The 19,842-nt window shown below is 40.2% G+C and overlaps 1 protein-coding gene across 4 annotated transcripts in view; it reads left to right on the forward strand.

Annotated features, from left to right (window-relative positions):
• The window catches only part of rxraa (retinoid X receptor, alpha a), a 154,003-nt gene that overhangs the window by 37,893 nt on the left and 96,268 nt on the right, over positions 1-19,842 (forward strand). Inside the window, exons 1-3 of one of the 4 annotated variants that reach the window (XM_025908859.1) lie at positions 10,984-11,397; positions 11,485-11,634; positions 15,051-15,163. The exons of 1 other annotated variant lie outside the window; for it this stretch is intronic. In XM_025908859.1, coding sequence (XP_025764644.1) covers positions 15,079-15,163 — 85 coding nt within the window. In that variant the 5' untranslated portion in view covers positions 10,984-11,397; positions 11,485-11,634; positions 15,051-15,078. Of the gene's footprint in view, positions 1-10,983; positions 11,635-15,050; positions 15,164-19,842 lie in introns of those variants that run through there. 2 more of the 4 variants (XM_025908858.1, XM_013268497.3) reach the window with 2 other exon arrangements.

A 19,842-nucleotide genomic window follows, 5' to 3' on the forward strand; every position in this document is an offset into this window, starting at 1 on the left:
TATTAATAAATAAAAGCTGACGTGTTTGTGACCTTAGAATCTAAAAGTGACCCCCCAGAAGAAATTTGCCACGACAGGAGTCGGGTAGTCACAACCACCAGTGGTTTCATTAGCTGTGGAGCAATGGATCCCAAACCAGCCCGGGGCTGCTCATCAGTACTTGTCACCAAGTTGGCTTCATTACTCACTGTCCAGATGACAGGAGCTCTTGTAAAGGATATCTCACCCCCTGTGAAGAGCCAAGTGTCCTCGCAAATAGGCTGCTGACCTCCAAAGCGTCTCAGGTCCTGAGGGTGCAGAGTGGGGAGGTGGGAGAGCTGAAGATAAGGACAGGCTAGGAGTTTGGTGGTAGTGGGGTGAGGGACTGCAGACCACAGGGCAAAGCCAGGCCAGAGCCTATCCTTTCTGGACAAGCCTGGGAACTGACCTGTCCCTGACCCCATCTGTACAATGAAGTTAGCTGACTGGTGACTCCCTCATACTCCGATGAAGTGGCTGATTCGCCCAGAATAAAAGAGCGAAAGAGAGAGAGAAAAGAAATTCTAGGGGCCCCTCTGAAGGAGAACTGGATGCCCAGCAGTGACATGCTAATCTGCTTGGCTGATGATTAGGAGTTGGGGTGAGGAGAGCGAGGTTGGAAAGGCAGAAATGAAATGATGGGAGGGGGAAAAAAACTCTTGGCAGCTTTTTGATGTGTCTGCTTTTGATTCTGTCTCTCTGGTGAGCTATGTAAATGACAGCAGTGCTGTCAGAGTAGAGGTATCTGTCCAACAAGTGGAAGCATAACGGGTGACGCTTTGATGTTGAGGTTGTGTCTGGCTCTTCAGTGAGACATGGTACACAAGTGCTTTTTGATATTCATTTAATCCACTTCTTTACAATTGAGTTTACTTTCACTGAATTACCAGGAACTTTAATGGTAAGGTAAAATCAGACCGAAGAATGCTCAGCTGTAAATTCTTAACCAATTCCATTCATATCTTGCCCAATATCATTTTGTTATGTGACCTTTGTCAGGGACTTTTACTTTTCTAAAACCTGTCTTTGATTTTGTAGCTGTAGCTACAAAAGCTGTTTTAACCAGAATCTTTCCAAAAGTATTACTCTACACTTCACTTATAATATACTGGAAGTCCTGCACATGACAGTTCTTGTAGAGCGAGAGAGTGAGAGGCGAACAAGACAAACAATAGGGGGTAAGAATCAGAGGGACGCAGTATAAGGAATAATCCAGCAGGCTGTTCTCTGCCCTTGAAGTAAAACACATGTTTTAAAATATGTACTCTGCATGCCTGATCGCTTGCACATTAACTCCAACCGTCTCTTATTAATGTGCCCCTTTGTGCCTGCCACAAATAGTGTGCACAATCGCATTATCATTACAGAGGAAATCACTCATATTAAGCCTATGCGCTGTCACTTGCCCTGCAATCTCAGCTGTGAGCTGCCAAGCAAGCATGGCAGGACACAAGACGCATGTGAAAAGAGATTTGCATAAACACTGTTACTCTGTCATTTATTTATTTTGACCCCACCCCCACCCCATCTGAGAGAAAGTAAATAAAAGATGCCAGCTGTTTGCTGTATATGTCCCCATGGGGTGCATCAAACAGGTGTTGTTACTGGGTTTGGGACTTCATTGACGGCATTAGCGGAATAATGACATAATGACCTCATCACACTTTCAGACGTAGGTGGTGAGGTAGGGGAATTCAGGGGGGGCAAAAAGAGCATGTGAGCAGGTGGCATCCCATTCTTGGGCCCTTTGAGTGTAAATCATTACATGGCTAATGGGCTCATGACATCAGTGTTTTTCCTATTAGCAAAGGAAAGGTGGGAAAGAGGGGGCGTGAGCTAATTTCTGATCAAAAATTTAGACGGCAGAGGAACATGACTCTACCACCCACAACTAACCACACTGGGCCTTATTTATAATGGAAAAAAAGGACATGAGAATTAGTCATCGGCATGGCCGTCACACACTGATTCACTAATGCTTGGATGTTTGCTTTCTTCTTCAGCATGCTGATAATCTGTTTTTGCTCTCAAAACCTGGAGTAATGGATTTGTCAAAGGACATTCATTAAGGCTCTGCAGCTTTTTATATCATGTCGAAGTCCTGTAAAGTCAATAGAAACACTCACAGGGACTGCGTTGTTGTTCGTTTATTCTTACCTTTTTTTCATTATCACCGTCATCGTACTTAGCTTTTGTTTTTTTAACTTTTCACAAAATAAATGAATAAATCAGTGGAATAATAGCGTTAACTCTTTGGCATTACAGTTGTAGTGTAGTAGTTGTGGAATATTACCAAAATAATATATTATAAAAATTCATTCACTTTACAACACAGATTTTAAATATCACACTACAACAAGGTTAAAAAGAATAATGCATAGGAAATAGATTTAGGAATACTTAATGCATTAGACTCTTTAATTGTTGAACTTTTTTTGCTGGAGGTCATACTTGGATGTTGTAGAATAGTTGCCTCATAACTGTTTAGTCTTGTGCAGTCTGTATACAATATCTACAGTAGTATGGACAGGATTTCCTATATTGATTTGGGCTGCAGATATGTTATCCTGAATGTGATTCAAATAAAATATTTTGAACTTACATGATGTAAAGTTCATAGTACATATGTTTTCTTACAATGCCCTATTGTAGTCTAAAATTTCTGTTAAGCAGGTAGACAGACTCTTAATATATACAGGAAATAGTACAAACAACCATTTATTTAGGCTGTGTTATAAAAAGATACATCCCGATATAAAAGATTTTTGTTGAAATCCTCTAGAAAATGTGCATCACGTTAAATGTTAAACATTAGCACATTAGCACATGCTAGTTAAAAACGTGATACTGGTAAACTGGTGATTTCAGTGACTCTATAATTGAGTGGTTTACGCATTCACATAATAAATGAAAGATCCCCAGTTTGATCCCAGGAGGAAATACAAATCCCTTTGGGATTGTGTCAAGAAGAGCATCTGGCATATAAAAAAATATCTGCCAAATCAAACATGTGGAGGTTCCTGCTGTGGTGGCCTCTTATGAATAAGGAAACAGCTGAACGTAGTTCTTGTACTGATGATTGTATTCAGTGTAGCCATGCAGGTTGATAGAGGCATTTGTTTAATGCAACTAATGTATATCAAATCTTCCCTAACCAATTAATTATTACCAGCCAACAAGCCATACCACTGTAATATTTTGACACTTGTTTTTTAATAGATCAGAATTCAAAGACATTTGACAGCCACAGCTTGATTGGCCATATAAAGTTTTTCAAAGAACGTTACATCAGTGTCCTCAGCTGGAACCCAATATAAAAAAGCCTGACTGACAGCAAGGAGATCAAGCATCTGTGTGTGCTTCTACATTATTAATGATTGCGCATGTGGCTATGCGTACATTTGAACGTGCATGTGTGTCTTTATGTGTGTATGTGTGTGTGTGTGTGTGTGGGTGTGAGTAGGCAGGTGGTCGTATAGTTAGCCTGCATGTGTCCTTTTGTGCGCTCAGGGATGATTATTATGAGTATGTGCTTCATTTGTGTGTGTGTCTCCTCTGGGCATGGGTAGACTGTACAGGCTGGGACTTCAGCTGGAGGCTCAGGCTATGGTCTGCTGCCCCAGTTCACTGAAGGACCCGTTTGCTGCTGACAGCACACCCTCCTCCCTTTTTCATCTGAAATTTCATAGATGTATTCGGGCAGCTCAATGACAACACGTCTTTATTCTGGCTCTGAAAACCTCCCTGCACCAAGCAAACTGCCTTGCTAAGCTGCAAATTGGCATGCTGGGAATATCGTTTCACTCATCTTGAAGAAGTCCTCTGGTTCTAAAGCCCTTTGAAAACTTTTTTCTTAAATTGTCATTGGGAGAAAAGTTTTTTGTTTAAAGGCTTTAGCTTTTATACCTAGCATATTGCAGGGGAGGAATGCTGTAACTCCTCAGATTAACTGTTTTGTTTTGTTTGTCTTCACATTATTTGTAACTGTTTATTTACCCACAGTGTTTACAGGTCTGAAGCATTATGTAAAGTTTAGCCTATGAGCCTTTCGGATACCATTTTCATCCTTCTATGAATACATTTACTATTTTGCTGTTAAAACAATTTATACATTTGGGTTTCTTTTTTCTCAGTTTTAACATCTGACAGCTATAGTATAACATTAATGGTTATTTCCTGCATGGGGAAGGAATGGCAAATCTGGAGGGTTCCTTGCCTCAGAGGTGTGAAGGAGGCCCTTCTTTTCCCTGCAGCAGGGCCTCTTTTTGGGGGAAAAGGAGACAGAGTTTGGAAGCTGTGTGCAAGGGGTTGTGGACAAAGAGGAAGAGGGTTAATCATGTTTGCAACAGGACAGGCTTCCCCTTGAAATGGGAGACAGTGGTAGGAAGTGTCCAGATTTATGGTTCTTCGTAGCTGTTCATTGTAGCTGCCTTTACTGTGGCAGTTGACCAGCAGACAGAAGGGGAGAGTGTGAGAGGAGCTGTAAATCACAACGAGAGTGTGGCCCAGACACACACACACACACACACACACACACACACACACACACACACACACACACATACACAAACATCGCCTGGGCTCACAGTTCACAGGCAGATAATGTGTGAAGGAAGAGCAGCTCTCCAGTAGTCAGCTGACAAGATAAAGCTGTTTTTAAATGAAAAGTCTTGAAAAATGGGTGTTTGTTTCTTGTTTTCTTTTTTGACTTTTGAAACTTGAAATTCACTATATTGCCACTGGGTAAAATAACTTGTTCTTTGCTGAGTCACTCTTACTTTTACCAAAGACTCATGATGTTCTTAATTTTTAATGTTACAATGATACTTTTAAGGATTTTTTGGTGTGTGCATGAGTGTGTGTAGCTAGAGTCAGAACTGAATCAAAATATGAGTAATGAAAGCCAGCTATACTGATTGGCTTATGGTCTCCGTGACTTTTGAAGAATGCCAGAATTCCTTCAGGGAAGAAAAAAAAGGCTTTTGCACAAGCAAGAACTGTGTAAAATTAACCAGTTAGTCAGAGTCATGGCCTCCGGCTTATACCTACCAATTAAATTTTTTGTTAGATTACTGTAGTGACACATGCAGACAAAATGCCAATGTAGTGTTCATATATGCAAGTGTATGGATGAGAAGAGTTTTCCAACAAATTACCCTGTGTTGTATCGAGTAATAACTTACATTTTACCCATGACGGGACATTATAGGAAAGAAAGTAGCTGCCCCTCAACATACCATTGAAATAAATCTGTATAATTATATGTAAAAAAAAAAAAAAATTGCACTGAGGGAACTGCTAATTGTGTAAATGAAATATTGCATTTTTTTGTGTCTCTTGCATGCTTCTTGATGTTTGTCTATGGAATGTGAAAGTTTGTTTCTACAAAAAATTCTCTACAATACAGTTACTCTCTGTAAATAGGTACTATTTGTTTTTCTTTTCTTACTGCATGTAAAAACAGTTGCCTTTATGTAACTTAGTTTATAAATTTAGAAATAAATGTCATTTCAATTTTGAGAAATATATTTAAACGTAATAAATTCCAAGAAAAAAGTCGTATGTCTTAGTCTTAAGTGTGTTATCTAAAAAGACCCTGAGATCTTGCTGCTTTGTTTGTGGATGTGTAAAGCATACTGATATTTTGGACAATATTGTTTACTTGCAGTATATGTATTTTATTATTATCATTGTGTCATATCATTTTATCTTAGAATTATACTGAAGAGAGATAATTATTCTTTTCTGTGTACTTCAAAAAGAAAAAAGAAAGGAGAACAGACAGCAACTTACTGTGAAGAAGCTGCTTGCATGTCTCTTGGTATGTTTGCCTTGGCGCACTTGGTTGGGGCATTTCTGAGACTGAGCTGTCCCTCCCATTTCATTATTTTGCAACTAGAGTTACTGTTGCATCAGTGCCAAAGGAGACCATTGAGGAGACACAGGAGTCCTCTCCCATAACAGCATCTTTTTACCTGGACATTACACCCTTTTTTGTTGCTAGATAGATAGATAGATAGATAGATAGATAGATAGATAGATAGATAGATAGATAGATAGATAGATAGATAGATAGATAGATAGATAGATAGATAGATGGCTAACTGGACTACCCACACACTAACACTGAGGCTTATCTCCACAGGTTTCCTTTCAGACCCATGAAAAATGACTTTGATTTTAGCAAATAAAAATGTATTATCGGTGTCACATCCACCACAGTTGATTCACAGGGGTTTATTATTAGCTGCAACTGCCGGCACTGGTCTGAAGGTGGGTGTGCAGGAAGCCAGAGAAGAGGGGTCCTATCACTCTACTTCATTCTAATGTTGCTTTCAGTGAAATGACTCTCTTTCAAGCACCATTGAGTCAATTTCCTTGTCTGGGAGTCTGAGAATCTCTCAACGTGTGATGTGTGCCTTTTGCATCTTTGTAAACAGGCATGTATAAGCAGGCAATAGGTGTGGAGCAGACACATCTAGACCCCAACCAAAGCCTGTATCTGTTCATCGGGGCTTAATGGTTTCAGCAGATGGGGTGGTCTCTCGTCATATTTTGACTGTTCTGCCCACATGGACTCTGGCCTTGTTATACCATCCATCCTCACAGCGGCTGTGAGGCCCCCCTTGCTGAATGTGTGCTGTGCCCTGTGTGTACACAAGATCTCTGGCCTCAGTAGGGAGTGTTTACCCAGCTGAAGTCCAACAGAGTCACACTCTCAGTCAGCTGTACTGTGCTGACTGGAAAGGAAGTCACTTAGAACACATAAGAGTTTCGAAGAGGGTTATAGCCATATTAAATAATTTGAAAATGTAAATCCTTGCTTTAGACCTAAATATTTATTCATTCCACTTACTTGTTATTTTTAGATTGTAATGTGTCCAAATCGGTGTATTCAGTTACCCCACATGGACACATTTGCAGCTGCAGCATGTTAAAGAAGTTATTTGTCACAAAGATTTTTTTTAAAAGATACAAGTATTGAAAAGACTGTTATCCAGCTAATCGAATGCCACCTCCAAATCATTCAAACTGAGTGGGACCTATGCTTTGTTGCAGGAAATGCTCTGATTTCAAGTTACAATGCTGCAAATCAAAGCAGGATTAGGAAGCAGGACTGGCAACAATGCAAGACGAAGCAGCCAAGCTTTGCAAAACAAAATGGCACACTGCATTGAAAAAAAAATCCTTTTGCAAAATCTGTTCAGTGAACATATTAATGCTGCAAACAACAAAAGGATGTGATGGATAATATAGTTGAAATAACTGCTGATCTAGATGGCTGTCAGATCTGCTTTATGAGTCTGTGCAGATAATTTTTTTAACCACACTTCTTAGTTTCTGTGCACAAAAGACAGACGGGTTCTCTGTTTTGGATGGATTACTGGTAGAAATGGGACATCCTGCAGGTGACAGTTCATGCATCTATGACTAAGGGGAGGAGGAAAGAAAATATGGCTTATTCTGTCAAAATAAATTCATATTTTTCATATTTTATTGGAAAATAATCAAACCTCATCACTGAAAATAAAATCAAATGCATCTATTTTCTTACTTTGATCATCCTCATCCAGACCATTACAGAGGAAGAAGAGGATGGTTAAAAAAAAGAAAAGAAAGAAATGTTTGACTACACCTTCAACCCTTTGCACAGCCATAATTTAACCTCTCAATCTGTCGGCTCCAGGAGCACAGTAGCTCCATCATCATGCAATAATGCTGGATTCAATCGCAGGTGAGAAGATGATGCTCTTCAGGGAAGGTGATTCTCCCCTCCAAGATAAAACCTGTTTCGGCCAACTGCATATGAGATTTATCATCATGTCTGTTTAAATGTAGCCAATTTCACTTTAATATGATATTAAAGAATGATGCATGTCTGAGCTTCAGACTGTTCCATTGAGGGAGTTTCATCTGCCTGTGGCAGCATTCAAAACCCAGCATGGTAAAACAGTGATAGAGCTGATGTAATGTTTAGTATTGATAACAGCCCTTAGCAGAATGTGCTGTAATAATTTAAGAAAATACTGGGGGGGGGGGGGGGGGGGGGTTTCTTCAAACTACCATTTCTTGGACCTATGCCTAGATTCATTCCATCTATCAGTTTGATTTGATGGGCCGATATCCACAAAGCTTTTATCTACCCCAATGAAATGAAAATAGAGTGCTGAAAACTGGCAATGTATATATGGGATGAAATGAGCACTGCAGACGTACGACTGAAACCCAACGATTGTTTCAAAATAGGTTTATGCTTTCATTTGTGGTTTGAAAGGAAAAGTGCATTATGAAATTGCTGAATCAACATTGCTGCTATCATACACACACACACACACACACACACACAATGTCCAACTGTAATCCTGGTACAAATGAAGGTAAACGTAATGATATATGTCTTGTGTACACATCACAAGCATGACTTCTTTTTTGTTTTAACTGAATGAAAAAGGATGGATATGTGGACTGAATTTAATGCCTTCAAACATACACACACTCTGGTGTTATCCTTTTACACATTTCCTTACAATTTGTCTCATTTTTTTTAAGAGAAAATAGGCAAGATTGACCATGTATTTGCTTCTTTGTGTGTAGTGGTACTTCTTCCTGTCTCTCTGAGTGTCTCCAGCCTTCAGTGTGTCAGCTGCTCTTGTTGATTTCCGCAGGGGAAGTTGCCTCAGTGCTATCCTCAGACAAAGCCCTGACCTCGAGGGTTAAGGAATGTGAACCCGGGGCTGTGACGATCAAGACCTTCCCTTGGGGCAGACAATGCTGAACACCTCAGCAAACAGGCTAATGATCTAAAATGCTTTTGTGTTCTTCGTAGCACATCTTTCCCCCCTGTCTTCAATCAATTGGTCACTTTTAAGTGAAGTCAGCTTTAAAAAAAAGAGAAATCTTACTTCCTCTAGATAAAAACAAATTCAACTTTTTGTGTGGCTGCTTGCTTTATTTTATTTTGTTAACAGCCTTGGTTTAGTTTTTTGTTTATTTATTTCACCAGTCTTAAAATATTTAGTTTCTTTCAGACCTTCAGGATCTGATGCTGAAATATTTCTCAGCAATAATCATTTCTGAGATTTTATAGCTTACCAGTTTAAAAAAAGAAAAAATCTGTATCTATCTGTACAATCTTCAGTTTTTGGTATCGATTGTCATTGTCACTAAAAGATGCCATAATAACTTTTATGGATGAGTTTGTTATGAATGGTCATACTATAAAGGAGACCAAAAGGACCTTGTCTCATTTATCACTCATTTCAAGAGAGTGGGAAAGAGGGGGGAGGGCTGTCAAAGCAACCACAGCGGAGTGTATCATGTCAGTGGTGGTCTCTCATCCCCTGAGGTCCGAACACACATTGCATAAAGCAGAGAAACAAAAGCAGAAGGCAAGAAGCAAGAACTAAACCAAGACATATTTAGAGGAAAGTGTAGACTCAAGGCCTCTAGGAGGAGAGGTGTGACAACTTTGGAAGAGCCACAACAGCCTCCAGAAAATTTATATGGATGAAGGTTAAGGGTCAAAGTGCTATTAATCACAGCCCAAGCTGAGGATTAAATAGCCTGCTCTAGCGGGAAGATGAGAGAACCCAGTCTGATCGAGGTGTTTAAAAGGATCGTGTTATGTCTGTCTTATATTACACAGTGAAAGCCCAAGGCAAAACTGTCTACTCAGCTAAGTACAAACAGGATGCCCAATTGCTCTCTCCAGCCCCTTCTGGTGAGCATTCACCCAGTGCGTCAACTCACTTAACATCCTCAGCAGTTATCAATAATCAGATGGAGCTGTGTTTGCATAATGTGGAAGATAGTTGATAGAAAAATTTACACAAACACAATGGACAATCTTCTGGGCACACACACACACACCACCCACTCCACTGTACACCTATACAGAAACATAGACGTTCTCTTTCACACACATGTGCACAAACACACCTCGAATCAGTGCCCAGTCAGACTTAATTTCTCTCCCCCCTTTTTTTGCACAACTGTCTTTGATCTTTGATGTGCCATGCATTACATTAATTATGTATCTTGCCTCAGTACAAACGTGGCGAACACCTTCAAGTTCGTAACAGGAGCAGGCTCATCACAGAGGCCTAGAGGATGGCTGCAGGAGGCGTATGCCTACACTCCACAACTCCAATATGCACCGCATAAGGGAAAATGCAAAGCTTGCATCTGAGCTACTCCCCTCTTTCAATCTGTGCCAAAGAAAGGACATTTTTCACCCTCCTGAAACATGTTCCTGGTTCATGTGTGAATGTTGAGGGGGAGGATGAGCACACAAGGTGGATGTGACACGAATCCACTGGCAGTGCACAGATATGGCACGGAGAACAATAACAGAGGAATGATCTAGACTGCACATTGAGCTAATGCAGTGAGGGTTATGCAAATGAGTGTGCTGCTGCTTGCTGTAAAGCTACAGCCTAGAGGGGATTCTGTGAATCTACCCTAAACTTTTTTTGTATCTGTGATAAATCCATATTTTGTCCTTTCTAATTTTCCCTTGTTGGAAAGCTAGAGTAGGAATTTAATAAATATGACCAGATGTACAGTGGAAGGAGCTGAGGAAAGTAGTGAAAAGTCTTCCCTTGACCCTTTTTCTTATTGGCCTTCAAGATGTATAAATATAATAACTCATCGTTAAGTGTTGGATTGTGTAATAATACTTAGTTTCCTTTTTTTCACTGGTTAAAAATTGATTTGTTGAGTATCTAGTGGCAGGGAAAGAACTATATGGTTTTGGTGACTTTTTCATTCACCATTTTCATTCTCCACGCAGGAGACTGAAAGAAACACGTCAAATGTCCTCTTACCAGAGTTCCAAAAACGTGACTTAAATCTATGAAAGCAGATTTGAGATGGGACTTAGATTGGATAAAATTCCACTAAAATCCCAGTCCCCGTTGTGTGGCTTAATGTGCTTTTCGTGTTTTCATTTCGTGTTCCCCTCGGCAGTGAGTAAATGCGGTTGAAAAATGTGTCTGCTGAGCCAATAGCCGAGGTTCAACACGTGTGACCAGGTTAAAATAACATGAGATAAGCGGTGGAAAGAGTAAGTATCTGCTACTCAGCTGCTGAACACTTGATTTCGAAAACTTGAACCTCGAGGAAAGTGATCGACATTTCATATTCGGTATGGACTGCGCCGTGTGGTTTCGTCCACCCTTCTTCACGCGCTGCTCATTTCAAAGTTCACGCAGCGAGCCTCCAGTTTCTCTCCGTGTCGCTGCAGCCCGGTCTACGTTTGTGGGAGTACCCCCTGCGCAGGTCCCTTTTGCAGTGCAGATCCAGTAGTTGGAGTTGTACACCGAGCGCGAGAGGGAGAGGAAAGGAGTGTGAGCGCAGCAGCTGAGTGAGCAAACAGAGGTAGAGACATTAGGTTATCTTCGGAGACCATCACACATCGATCTGTCACTTTTACCGCTTTGAGCAAATTCTGTCTTCTTCGAGAAGTCAACAGCAGCAGCAGCAGCAGCGCCCTGGTCTGGTCTATTCGAGCAGCCGCCTTTAAAAAAAAAAAGAAAACTCCCAAACGCGGTGGTTTCAGCTGGCATGAGCTAACCTACGAGTCAGACATGGAAACCAAACCATTCTTGTCATTGGGTAAGTTTGTTTGTTTAATGACATTGCCTCGTTTTAATATGAACGCGGTAGTTTTGTGATCGCACTTGAGTCCGTAGATTAGTGTGCAACGTGTCTTCGCTCTGCGTCTTTTTTTCTTTTTCTGTTATTTTTTTGCCCCCTTTTCTGTCTTTTGACAGCGCGTGGAGCGAGTTGCCAAAATGCATCAACACGTTTGGGGCTGTTGACGCGGCGGAGCGGCCGTGGCTGTACAGAATTTTACCTCCGACGCGGACTTGTAGTTTATCTTTGAGTCAAAGCAGACTTATCCTCGCGGTGTTGCGCTTATAATTCAGCTGTTTGAGCTGATGACATTTGGCTGTGATACAGAGTGACAACGCTCGCTGTAGAGCGCGCATTCCTCGCGTGCGCTGCTTTGAAATCAACTCTAGAAAGAAAAAAAGAAGCAAGAAAACTTTGCGCTTTGACTTTGGCCGTCGACACTTTTGTAAGTTTCATGAGGGGAAAAAATGCACACCGAGGTGAAGCTTTAAACTACGCCCGCAAGCGGGTATTGATAAATCATACGCGTAACAGACACATGTACCTTTCAAAGGACGGTCAATGTATTTATTTGTTTTTTGTTTTTAACTTATGTTACCATCCTTAAAGCAGCATATGCCTCGTTTTTGCGCTGTGGAAGTCTAGTGGTGCGTTGTGTTAAAGTGGCAGCCCTTAATAAAACATAAAGGAAAACAAAAAAAAACGTGACTTGGTTTACCTCGCGGCTAAATTGACTTCCGTTTGTACTTGTGGTTTAAACAGGCAGTATAAAACTTGGCTTCTGAGCTCAAAACTCTCCTAAAATTGCCTGACATCTCCTAGCACACTGCTCAGGTAAAAGTACTACTGGCAACCTGAGGCCAGGCACACACAGGTGATACAGGTGTGGGAACCTCTGAGTATAGTTTTGTTTGTGTTATTTAAAGGAGGTGAATTTTCCAATTAAGATCTCAGTTTGTGAAGGGTACTGTATGTGACAAATGCCACATTAGTCACATTAATTTTTCCAGAAAATAGAGGAGTAAAGGAGAACAGGGTATTTATACAGGAGTAATAATTTCTAGTAGCTGATGCAACATATTTTTAATAAGTGCCTGTGTTTTTGTTTAGATCTACGGTTTAAATATTTGGGTCATTTACATTTCCATCTTAAAGACATGGAACAAAGTAAATCATTAATTATGACTGCTACTGTAAGTTTGTCAAAGTGAATGAAACAGACCCTTGTCCCCTGTTCCAGACAGGCACAGAGCTGTAGGCAAGCCGTTTTTATTGTGTCTACTGCACTTTCATGGGGGCATCGTGTTACACCTTGACACATATCATCAGCTGCTTGTATGCACCAAGGAGATTCACAGGGACTTCTGAGGCACTGGGCGGCTTTCTTCAGTTACAGGGCTCGCTTGCTGACACTGTTGCCACAGCGCCCTTTATGTGGCTTCTCAGAAATACGCTAAACCGCCAGTGTGACACACACTGACAGGCTGTTATTACAGGTGCAAGTGTATTGTGTGTCCATGCTGAAAGTGATTCAAGTTTCACTTTACCTAATTGAGCACCAGAGTGGTCCGTGGAGTGTATATGGAAAACAAAGTGGTATCTGAAAGTCTGTGGTATCTGGTTGGTGTAAGGCTCAACACTTTCCCATCAGAGTTGGCCCACATCTTTCCCTTCAAGCTGCTCTACATGCTGTATCAGCAACTTCTTCATCGCCTATAGTCTTAATCTGTGTGTCCTTAAATTGCCGTTTATTTTTGCACTTGCTCTATCAAAGGTCCACTTGAGCGCTGATTGTTAATTCAAGGACGCCGTTATCTGCAAAGTCCTTGAATTTATTGATTAACCGCTTACCCGGGTAATTATCTGTCATACCGCATTAGAAATTGTGATATGCAACTGTTTCAGATGACACACAGTACATTTTACAATTATAGATCATTTGTTGGCTGTAATGACGACACCTCTCTTTGGCACCGTACGCTCAGTACAGGATGCTCATGCGCTGCCTAATCCCACTGTCTACCATCCTCCATTCATATCTGGCAATAAACTGTGATGACTGAACGGATGACATTAAAAGGAGAATGTGTCCTTTTGTCCTAGAATTACTGGGCTGAGAGTCTGTCAGTGAAATAAACATTTTTCCTGTGAAAGGAAAGGAGAGGTTTTTAACCATGCCGAATTCAGGTCTTTTTTCCCCTCCAAGTCATTTGCTCCATAAGTATTGAGTGTCTATTTGGTTGATTATTTCATGGCTAATATGTCAACATCTAGGAAGTTTTTCTTAATGAAATCTCACCAGCTAAATGTTGTGCGTGCCCAGCTATTACTGGTCATATTGACTTTTCTTTATCATTATTTATATCAGTGGTCGAAAATGAGAAGGTGGTGTAGAGTATGTTATTCACAGTGTAGTGCATTCAGAGGCACATTTGGACAATTAAATAAAATTGTCCGGATTACAGTAAGTCACAGACTACTGTAAGAAATGTAGAGCTGGATTTATAATTAATTGTGTATTTGATGCATCAAATATATGATTTCATCTGTTTCCAAACAGAAAAAAAGTCTTTAATAAAATAATTGATTTAATAAAAACAAAATAAAACAAATTGACAAGTATATCAGTTTGTGGTTTTCACATTTGCCTAACAAGTGAAAGATTCCTGGTTCGATCCCGGGAGGAGATCGTGGGAGCTGTTCACAAGGTGTGGTGACTCTTTGTGAATAAGACAGCGATAAAGTTCCATCTCCTTTTTGCTAATTTTAACCTGCCTCTCAGATCACTCAGATCAATTTTTAAAATAATTTTTGGCCCGCTTCATTTTAGATGTCGCCTGTCTAGTGCGTCGTGCTTCACAGAAACCAAAACCAAGCAGATGCAGAATTAAAAAAAAAAAAGTTTGGTGATAGACGTTGCATGTACAGTGCAGGGTGTTACTTTTTATAATGAAACTTTGTTTTATTCAGACATGGTAGTCAAATTACTGTCTGTATGGTAGCGATGGTGTAGAACTGAAAAAAGTTCAGTCAGACCTGTATTTCAAACAAGGCTACCTGGGCATACATTCCCAATAAACACAAGTATATTCCTAAACTATGTTGATGTAAAATTCTCATTTCCCTGTGTAGTCGTTAATGGGACTGAATTTGATGCACTTTATTTAAAGCCATGGTTGCGTGATGCTTTGATCACAGTGCACACGTTTACGTTTGGGATGGACTTGACTAGCTGCATTCTTTTCCTAATTAATAGGTGTCACTACTAACAATAATACACTACTGCATCGTTGGAATGACAATAGAGAGAGTAACAATATGAAGTACATCATTCAGACACATGCACATCTTTAGGTTTTCAACAGTTTTCTACAAAAAAGTCTCATCTTTTCCAGCTGTTGCAGCAGTCTCCCTCCATGACTCATGCACCGTTGCCTTTTGCGCCACCTTTTCTGCGCACGAGGGTTCAAAAATTGGGAGATATCTGGCCAGCCAAAGTGGCACCAAAGTAAGCTGTAATCACATTACATGGTTGCAAGCACAAACTATGCTTAACACTATTGCAAAGCGTCTGATTGCTCACTCTAGGCCTGCTGAAGAGGTGTTTGTTGTTTTTCCCGAGTTCAATGGAGCTGAACTCTTTGGTGCTTTCTGTGTGAGGGAGCATAAGGTACCCCCATCATACAAAGTCACAGATGTGCACAATCAATGAAGTTCATGGTGTTTGATGAAAAAGTGAGATTTGCGGTGGTAGTGGTTGATGAGGGGGCGGGGTGGGGGTTCTGAAGGCTACATTCCTTTTCTGGTAGTAACTCAGGAACAAAGCGAATACTGCAAGAAGCTGTGCGTCTGGAAGGACGTGTGTGTGTGTGTGGTAGTGGTGGTGGGAGTGGGCTGATGGAATTACACTGCCAAAAGCATTTGGCCAAGTTTGTCTTTTATGGCCGTCCAGTTTTTTGTTCCTGATGTGATGCTTTTGCTCCCCTTTTGAGGAAAAAGGGGCTGCAGCTGTCATTTTTATTGGAGGGGTTTTATTGCAAGACTTAATGGCTTAAAGTGACATCTCTCTCTCTCTCCAGCTCCTTTCTCTTTTTCTTCTCTCTCAGTCTCACCCACAAGGCCTCTAACTCAAGCAAATCAAAGAAAATGTGCTCACCTTCTACGTGCCTGCCCTTCACTTTCCCACCCATCACCCATGCCATCATCCAGACCTAACTATATGAGAGGAAAAAAAATAGATTTATGTTCAATTATGAGCACACCAAACACATGTAGACCAGAAAGGTTTTTTTGTTTTTTTAAAGGAACATCTGTGCTGATCAGTAATTATATTTCATGACTAAGAAGCCGCACTGGCTTCAGATAAAACCGTGCATATTTAGTCTGTCATGCTTTTCTCTCCATCTTTATTCTGCAGCCCACACTTGTTTATGTTCTAAACATAGTATGAATCAGAAAGTGCTTGGAGCCTTTCTAATGCACAAATCATGGAATGATTCAAAGGCTCGTTAATTATTTGTGTAAGAAGCTCCTTGCTCACAGGAGGTCTTTATTGATCGTGGCCGCACTGAACTTTGCACCACAGACCTTGACCTTTGCTCCCCATATACTTGATCATTTAAAGAATTTGCCTTTGGCATTTGATCCGGCCTTTAAAAATTTTAAAGACAGTAGCGCGTAGTCTTTCTTCATTTTCTTCACCTTTCTTTTTTGAGTATCTTTTTCTTCATTTTTTTATAAACTAAGGATAAACTAAGGATGAGTCTATTTATAAAATACTAATAGATGAGCGCCACAGATGTTCAGAGCCCAAGGTGACCTTGACCCACTGCTTAAATGTTTTATTCAATCAAAGAGCTGAAAGCTTAAAAAAAAAATAAAAAATCAATTTCCAATATATAAAAGCAGTAGCAAAAAAGCACGTATTTTGGGCGCTTGAATGGGAGAATATTTCTATATATTATTCATGCAGCCACTAACTGCTTAATTGTTGTTGATTAAATCTACTTCATCATTTACAGCCACACTTTAGATGTTAGGAACTTGGTCGTTGCTGTGAGCACTTATGTGCTCTGTATTGCGATCTTGTGAGCTCGACTGGTCTCGGGGTTTATTGCAGGTCCTGAGAGTGTCTGAATGGCTTTTCTGTGGGCTGGCATTATTCAGGGTGCGTACAGCCACTCTTTTGAAGTGGAAACGGAGTCTCTGTGGGGATTTGACCAGATCACACTCATAATTCGAATTGAGAGCAAGGTCGGTTTGCCCTACTCAAGCCAAAACTCTCTTTTCTGTGTGCATCACAAAAAAGAAAAGGACGAGAAAGTTAATGCAGGGTGAGACGGAAACAATTAAAAGAAGGAATAACAAAAAGAGCGCTGGATGTTAGGCTTCTGTTATGAAATTAAGATGCTACGAGAAAACGGGGGCTGTCAGAAGCTAACTACCCTGTCCTCTTCTGCGCATCCCTCAAGTTGGCATATTTGCAGTAATGAAAACAACTGTCGACTCTGCTTCTGCGATTGCAGTAATGCATGAAAATAACTTGGCTGTTTAGCGGTTATGATGTGTTTATTAATTATGCTATGAGCACACATGCTTTGATGAGTATTCGCTCGGGAGTGAGGACGAAAGGAAAGAATCCTAGATATGCTGTGCTTCTCCGTGTCATTATACTTCCTCGTGCCCACTTGCTATTCCTCAAGCCACTAGTAATTGGCCCCAATGAGAACCACAGAATTTTTATTTATTTTTTAACAAATTGCTTAATTTGTTGAGTTTCATTTATACCTTTTTTCCTACAGATCCTTGCTTTTTATGTAGTTGGATGGCTGTATTACCATTCATTTGTTAACTGATCAATAACCAAATGTATCTGCGCAGTCTTTTTCAAACATGTCCCACATGCGTCCATATGTATAATATGTACATGTACACACAGGCTGCCACAGCAGAAACAGAGCAAGGTGATTAAGATTGTCTCATGCTGCTCCATCGCAGTTTCTTTTTGAGGTCACGAGCAGTGAAAGGTGTCCCAGCGTGTCCCACGCTCTGCTTTCTAATCACCAACACCACCACCAACCCTGTTACGATGTCTGTCACCTTGCCAGATACCACGGGGGCGGACTTTCATGCACTGCTGGGCGCAAGGCCACGGAAATCCCAGAGCACGCGAAACACCCTGGTTATGTTCTGTATGTGCAAGTATGACTCTGTGTCAGTGGGCAGATGTTTGGGTGCAAGACAAGGCAGCAGTTTTGAGAGCAAAGAGTGAGAGTTATGTCCATTCTCACCTGTGCACCATCAAATGTGTATCTTGACTGACATCGGCCTCCTCTGCTACCTACTTTCTTGTGCTTCGGATTGCCTTGTTCGGCTTGTTTATTTAAGCCTAATGTTCAAATGCTGTATTTGCATATGTTATATGCATAGGTGATGGTTTTTAAGTTTATTTTGTATTTTTTGTATTTTTATTTTTTAAGTTTATTTACTTTTAAGTTTACTGCACTCTCTGTTTAATGCTGGTTTTGTCAGCATCACTAGCAATAACAGGAATAGCTGGGATTTTTGCTGCAATCTGATTTTTTTAGAGAGTGAAGACATAAATGTATGTATCAGCTGGTGCTCTTTGAGCATCTAGGATCTTAAGCTGTAGTCTTAAAAGTGAAACTGGTGATGTAACCATTACTTTCAGGCAGTTTATTTCACAAAATACTTGAAAATATTAGTAACACAACATTTCATGAAGCTACCAGCTGACTCCACACTACTGTCCTCTGAACCATGTGCTACTGACTGAAACTACCCCAAACATATTATTCTACATTATGTCTTGTTAAAAAACATATAGTGTGCATGTGCATTTGTGATGCATCAGTCTTATATTTGAACTAAATATAGAATATAGATAGATATTGTTCTGATCCTGATTTCCAAAAGTAGAAAGTTTGGGCCTACAAAGCTGTACATCAGCAGTAGGTGCAGGTGAGCTAGTACAGCATGGAGGGTGACGACAACAAAAGGCTGAAAACAGTTTGGCAATATTTCATGGCTGCTTTTCTTTCTATGCTTGCAGATTGAGCTTAACTGAGTTGACATGACTGAAAAGCTCAGACGATGATGTTTTTCTCGCCGGGCTTCTCTCTATCTCACTCTCTTTAAAATGGGAGTAACACTTTTATTACACTTAGGATTACATAATGAGTTTTTGTTAACTTGATTAATGTAATTTCACTTCCTCTGTCTTTTATCAGCTTCACTGCACACACGGCTCATGTGTTGGAGTAACAGTGACAGTGAGAGTAGTAAAAAGAGAAAGGTGCACTTGTAAATGACAGTCAGTTGTAAATGACAGTCGTAGTCACTGCAGTAATGTGACTCTCACTGAATAAATATCAATTCACAAATGTATATGTTTGGATATAATTTATATGTATATATTCACACATAAAAGAATGATCCCCAGATTTTAATTTGAATCACAAACTTTATCCCTCAGTTGTTGTTCTCTACTGCCATGAAATGAAATGAGCCAAGCTGGACTCACAGTGTCAAATCTGAGACAAGCTCTCAAACTCAAACTTCAAATTTAGTAATTTCTTCTTTTTCTGAGAGAGACAGAGAATCTGTATATGCTTGCTTTGAACACACGGAGAAGCTTTTGAAACTGGAAAATTAACTTATGCGAATAGTCAGAATATAAAATAGACCCAGACAGAATAAGGCGTAGTGGCCTATGGGTGCAAACACGGGTACCTTATAATAGCCAGTGACTCACTTCTCTAAGGTTGTGTTTCTGCTGTCTACACATTTTCAGGGGACCTCATAGATTTAATGTTGTCCCAGTGTTAATCAGAAAAAATGGTATTATCAAGTATTGTAATATTCCCACAATAAAAGAAAAGTTCCGAAGCTTATTTTCTTCCCTGTCTAGAAAACTCGTTAACTCCTCATAAGCCCTTTTTATTTTAACAGTTCTTCACCTTAGGAGCTCAAGCATCTTTTCAACCAACTTTTATTAGGATTTATCCTAAATTTTAGGGGGAATTGATGGAACATTGTATTACTTTTTGGAATTGCATCATTAGCACTAATTGAAGCACTATGATGCCGCATTGTACAATCATATTACGAGACCTACTCATTAATAATTTGTGCTATTGTATCAGAACAAATGCTTCTGCTTACTTG

This window comes from Oreochromis niloticus, linkage group LG7 (assembly GCF_001858045.2).
Source record: "Oreochromis niloticus isolate F11D_XX linkage group LG7, O_niloticus_UMD_NMBU, whole genome shotgun sequence".
Classification (NCBI taxonomy): domain Eukaryota; kingdom Metazoa; phylum Chordata; class Actinopteri; order Cichliformes; family Cichlidae; genus Oreochromis; species Oreochromis niloticus.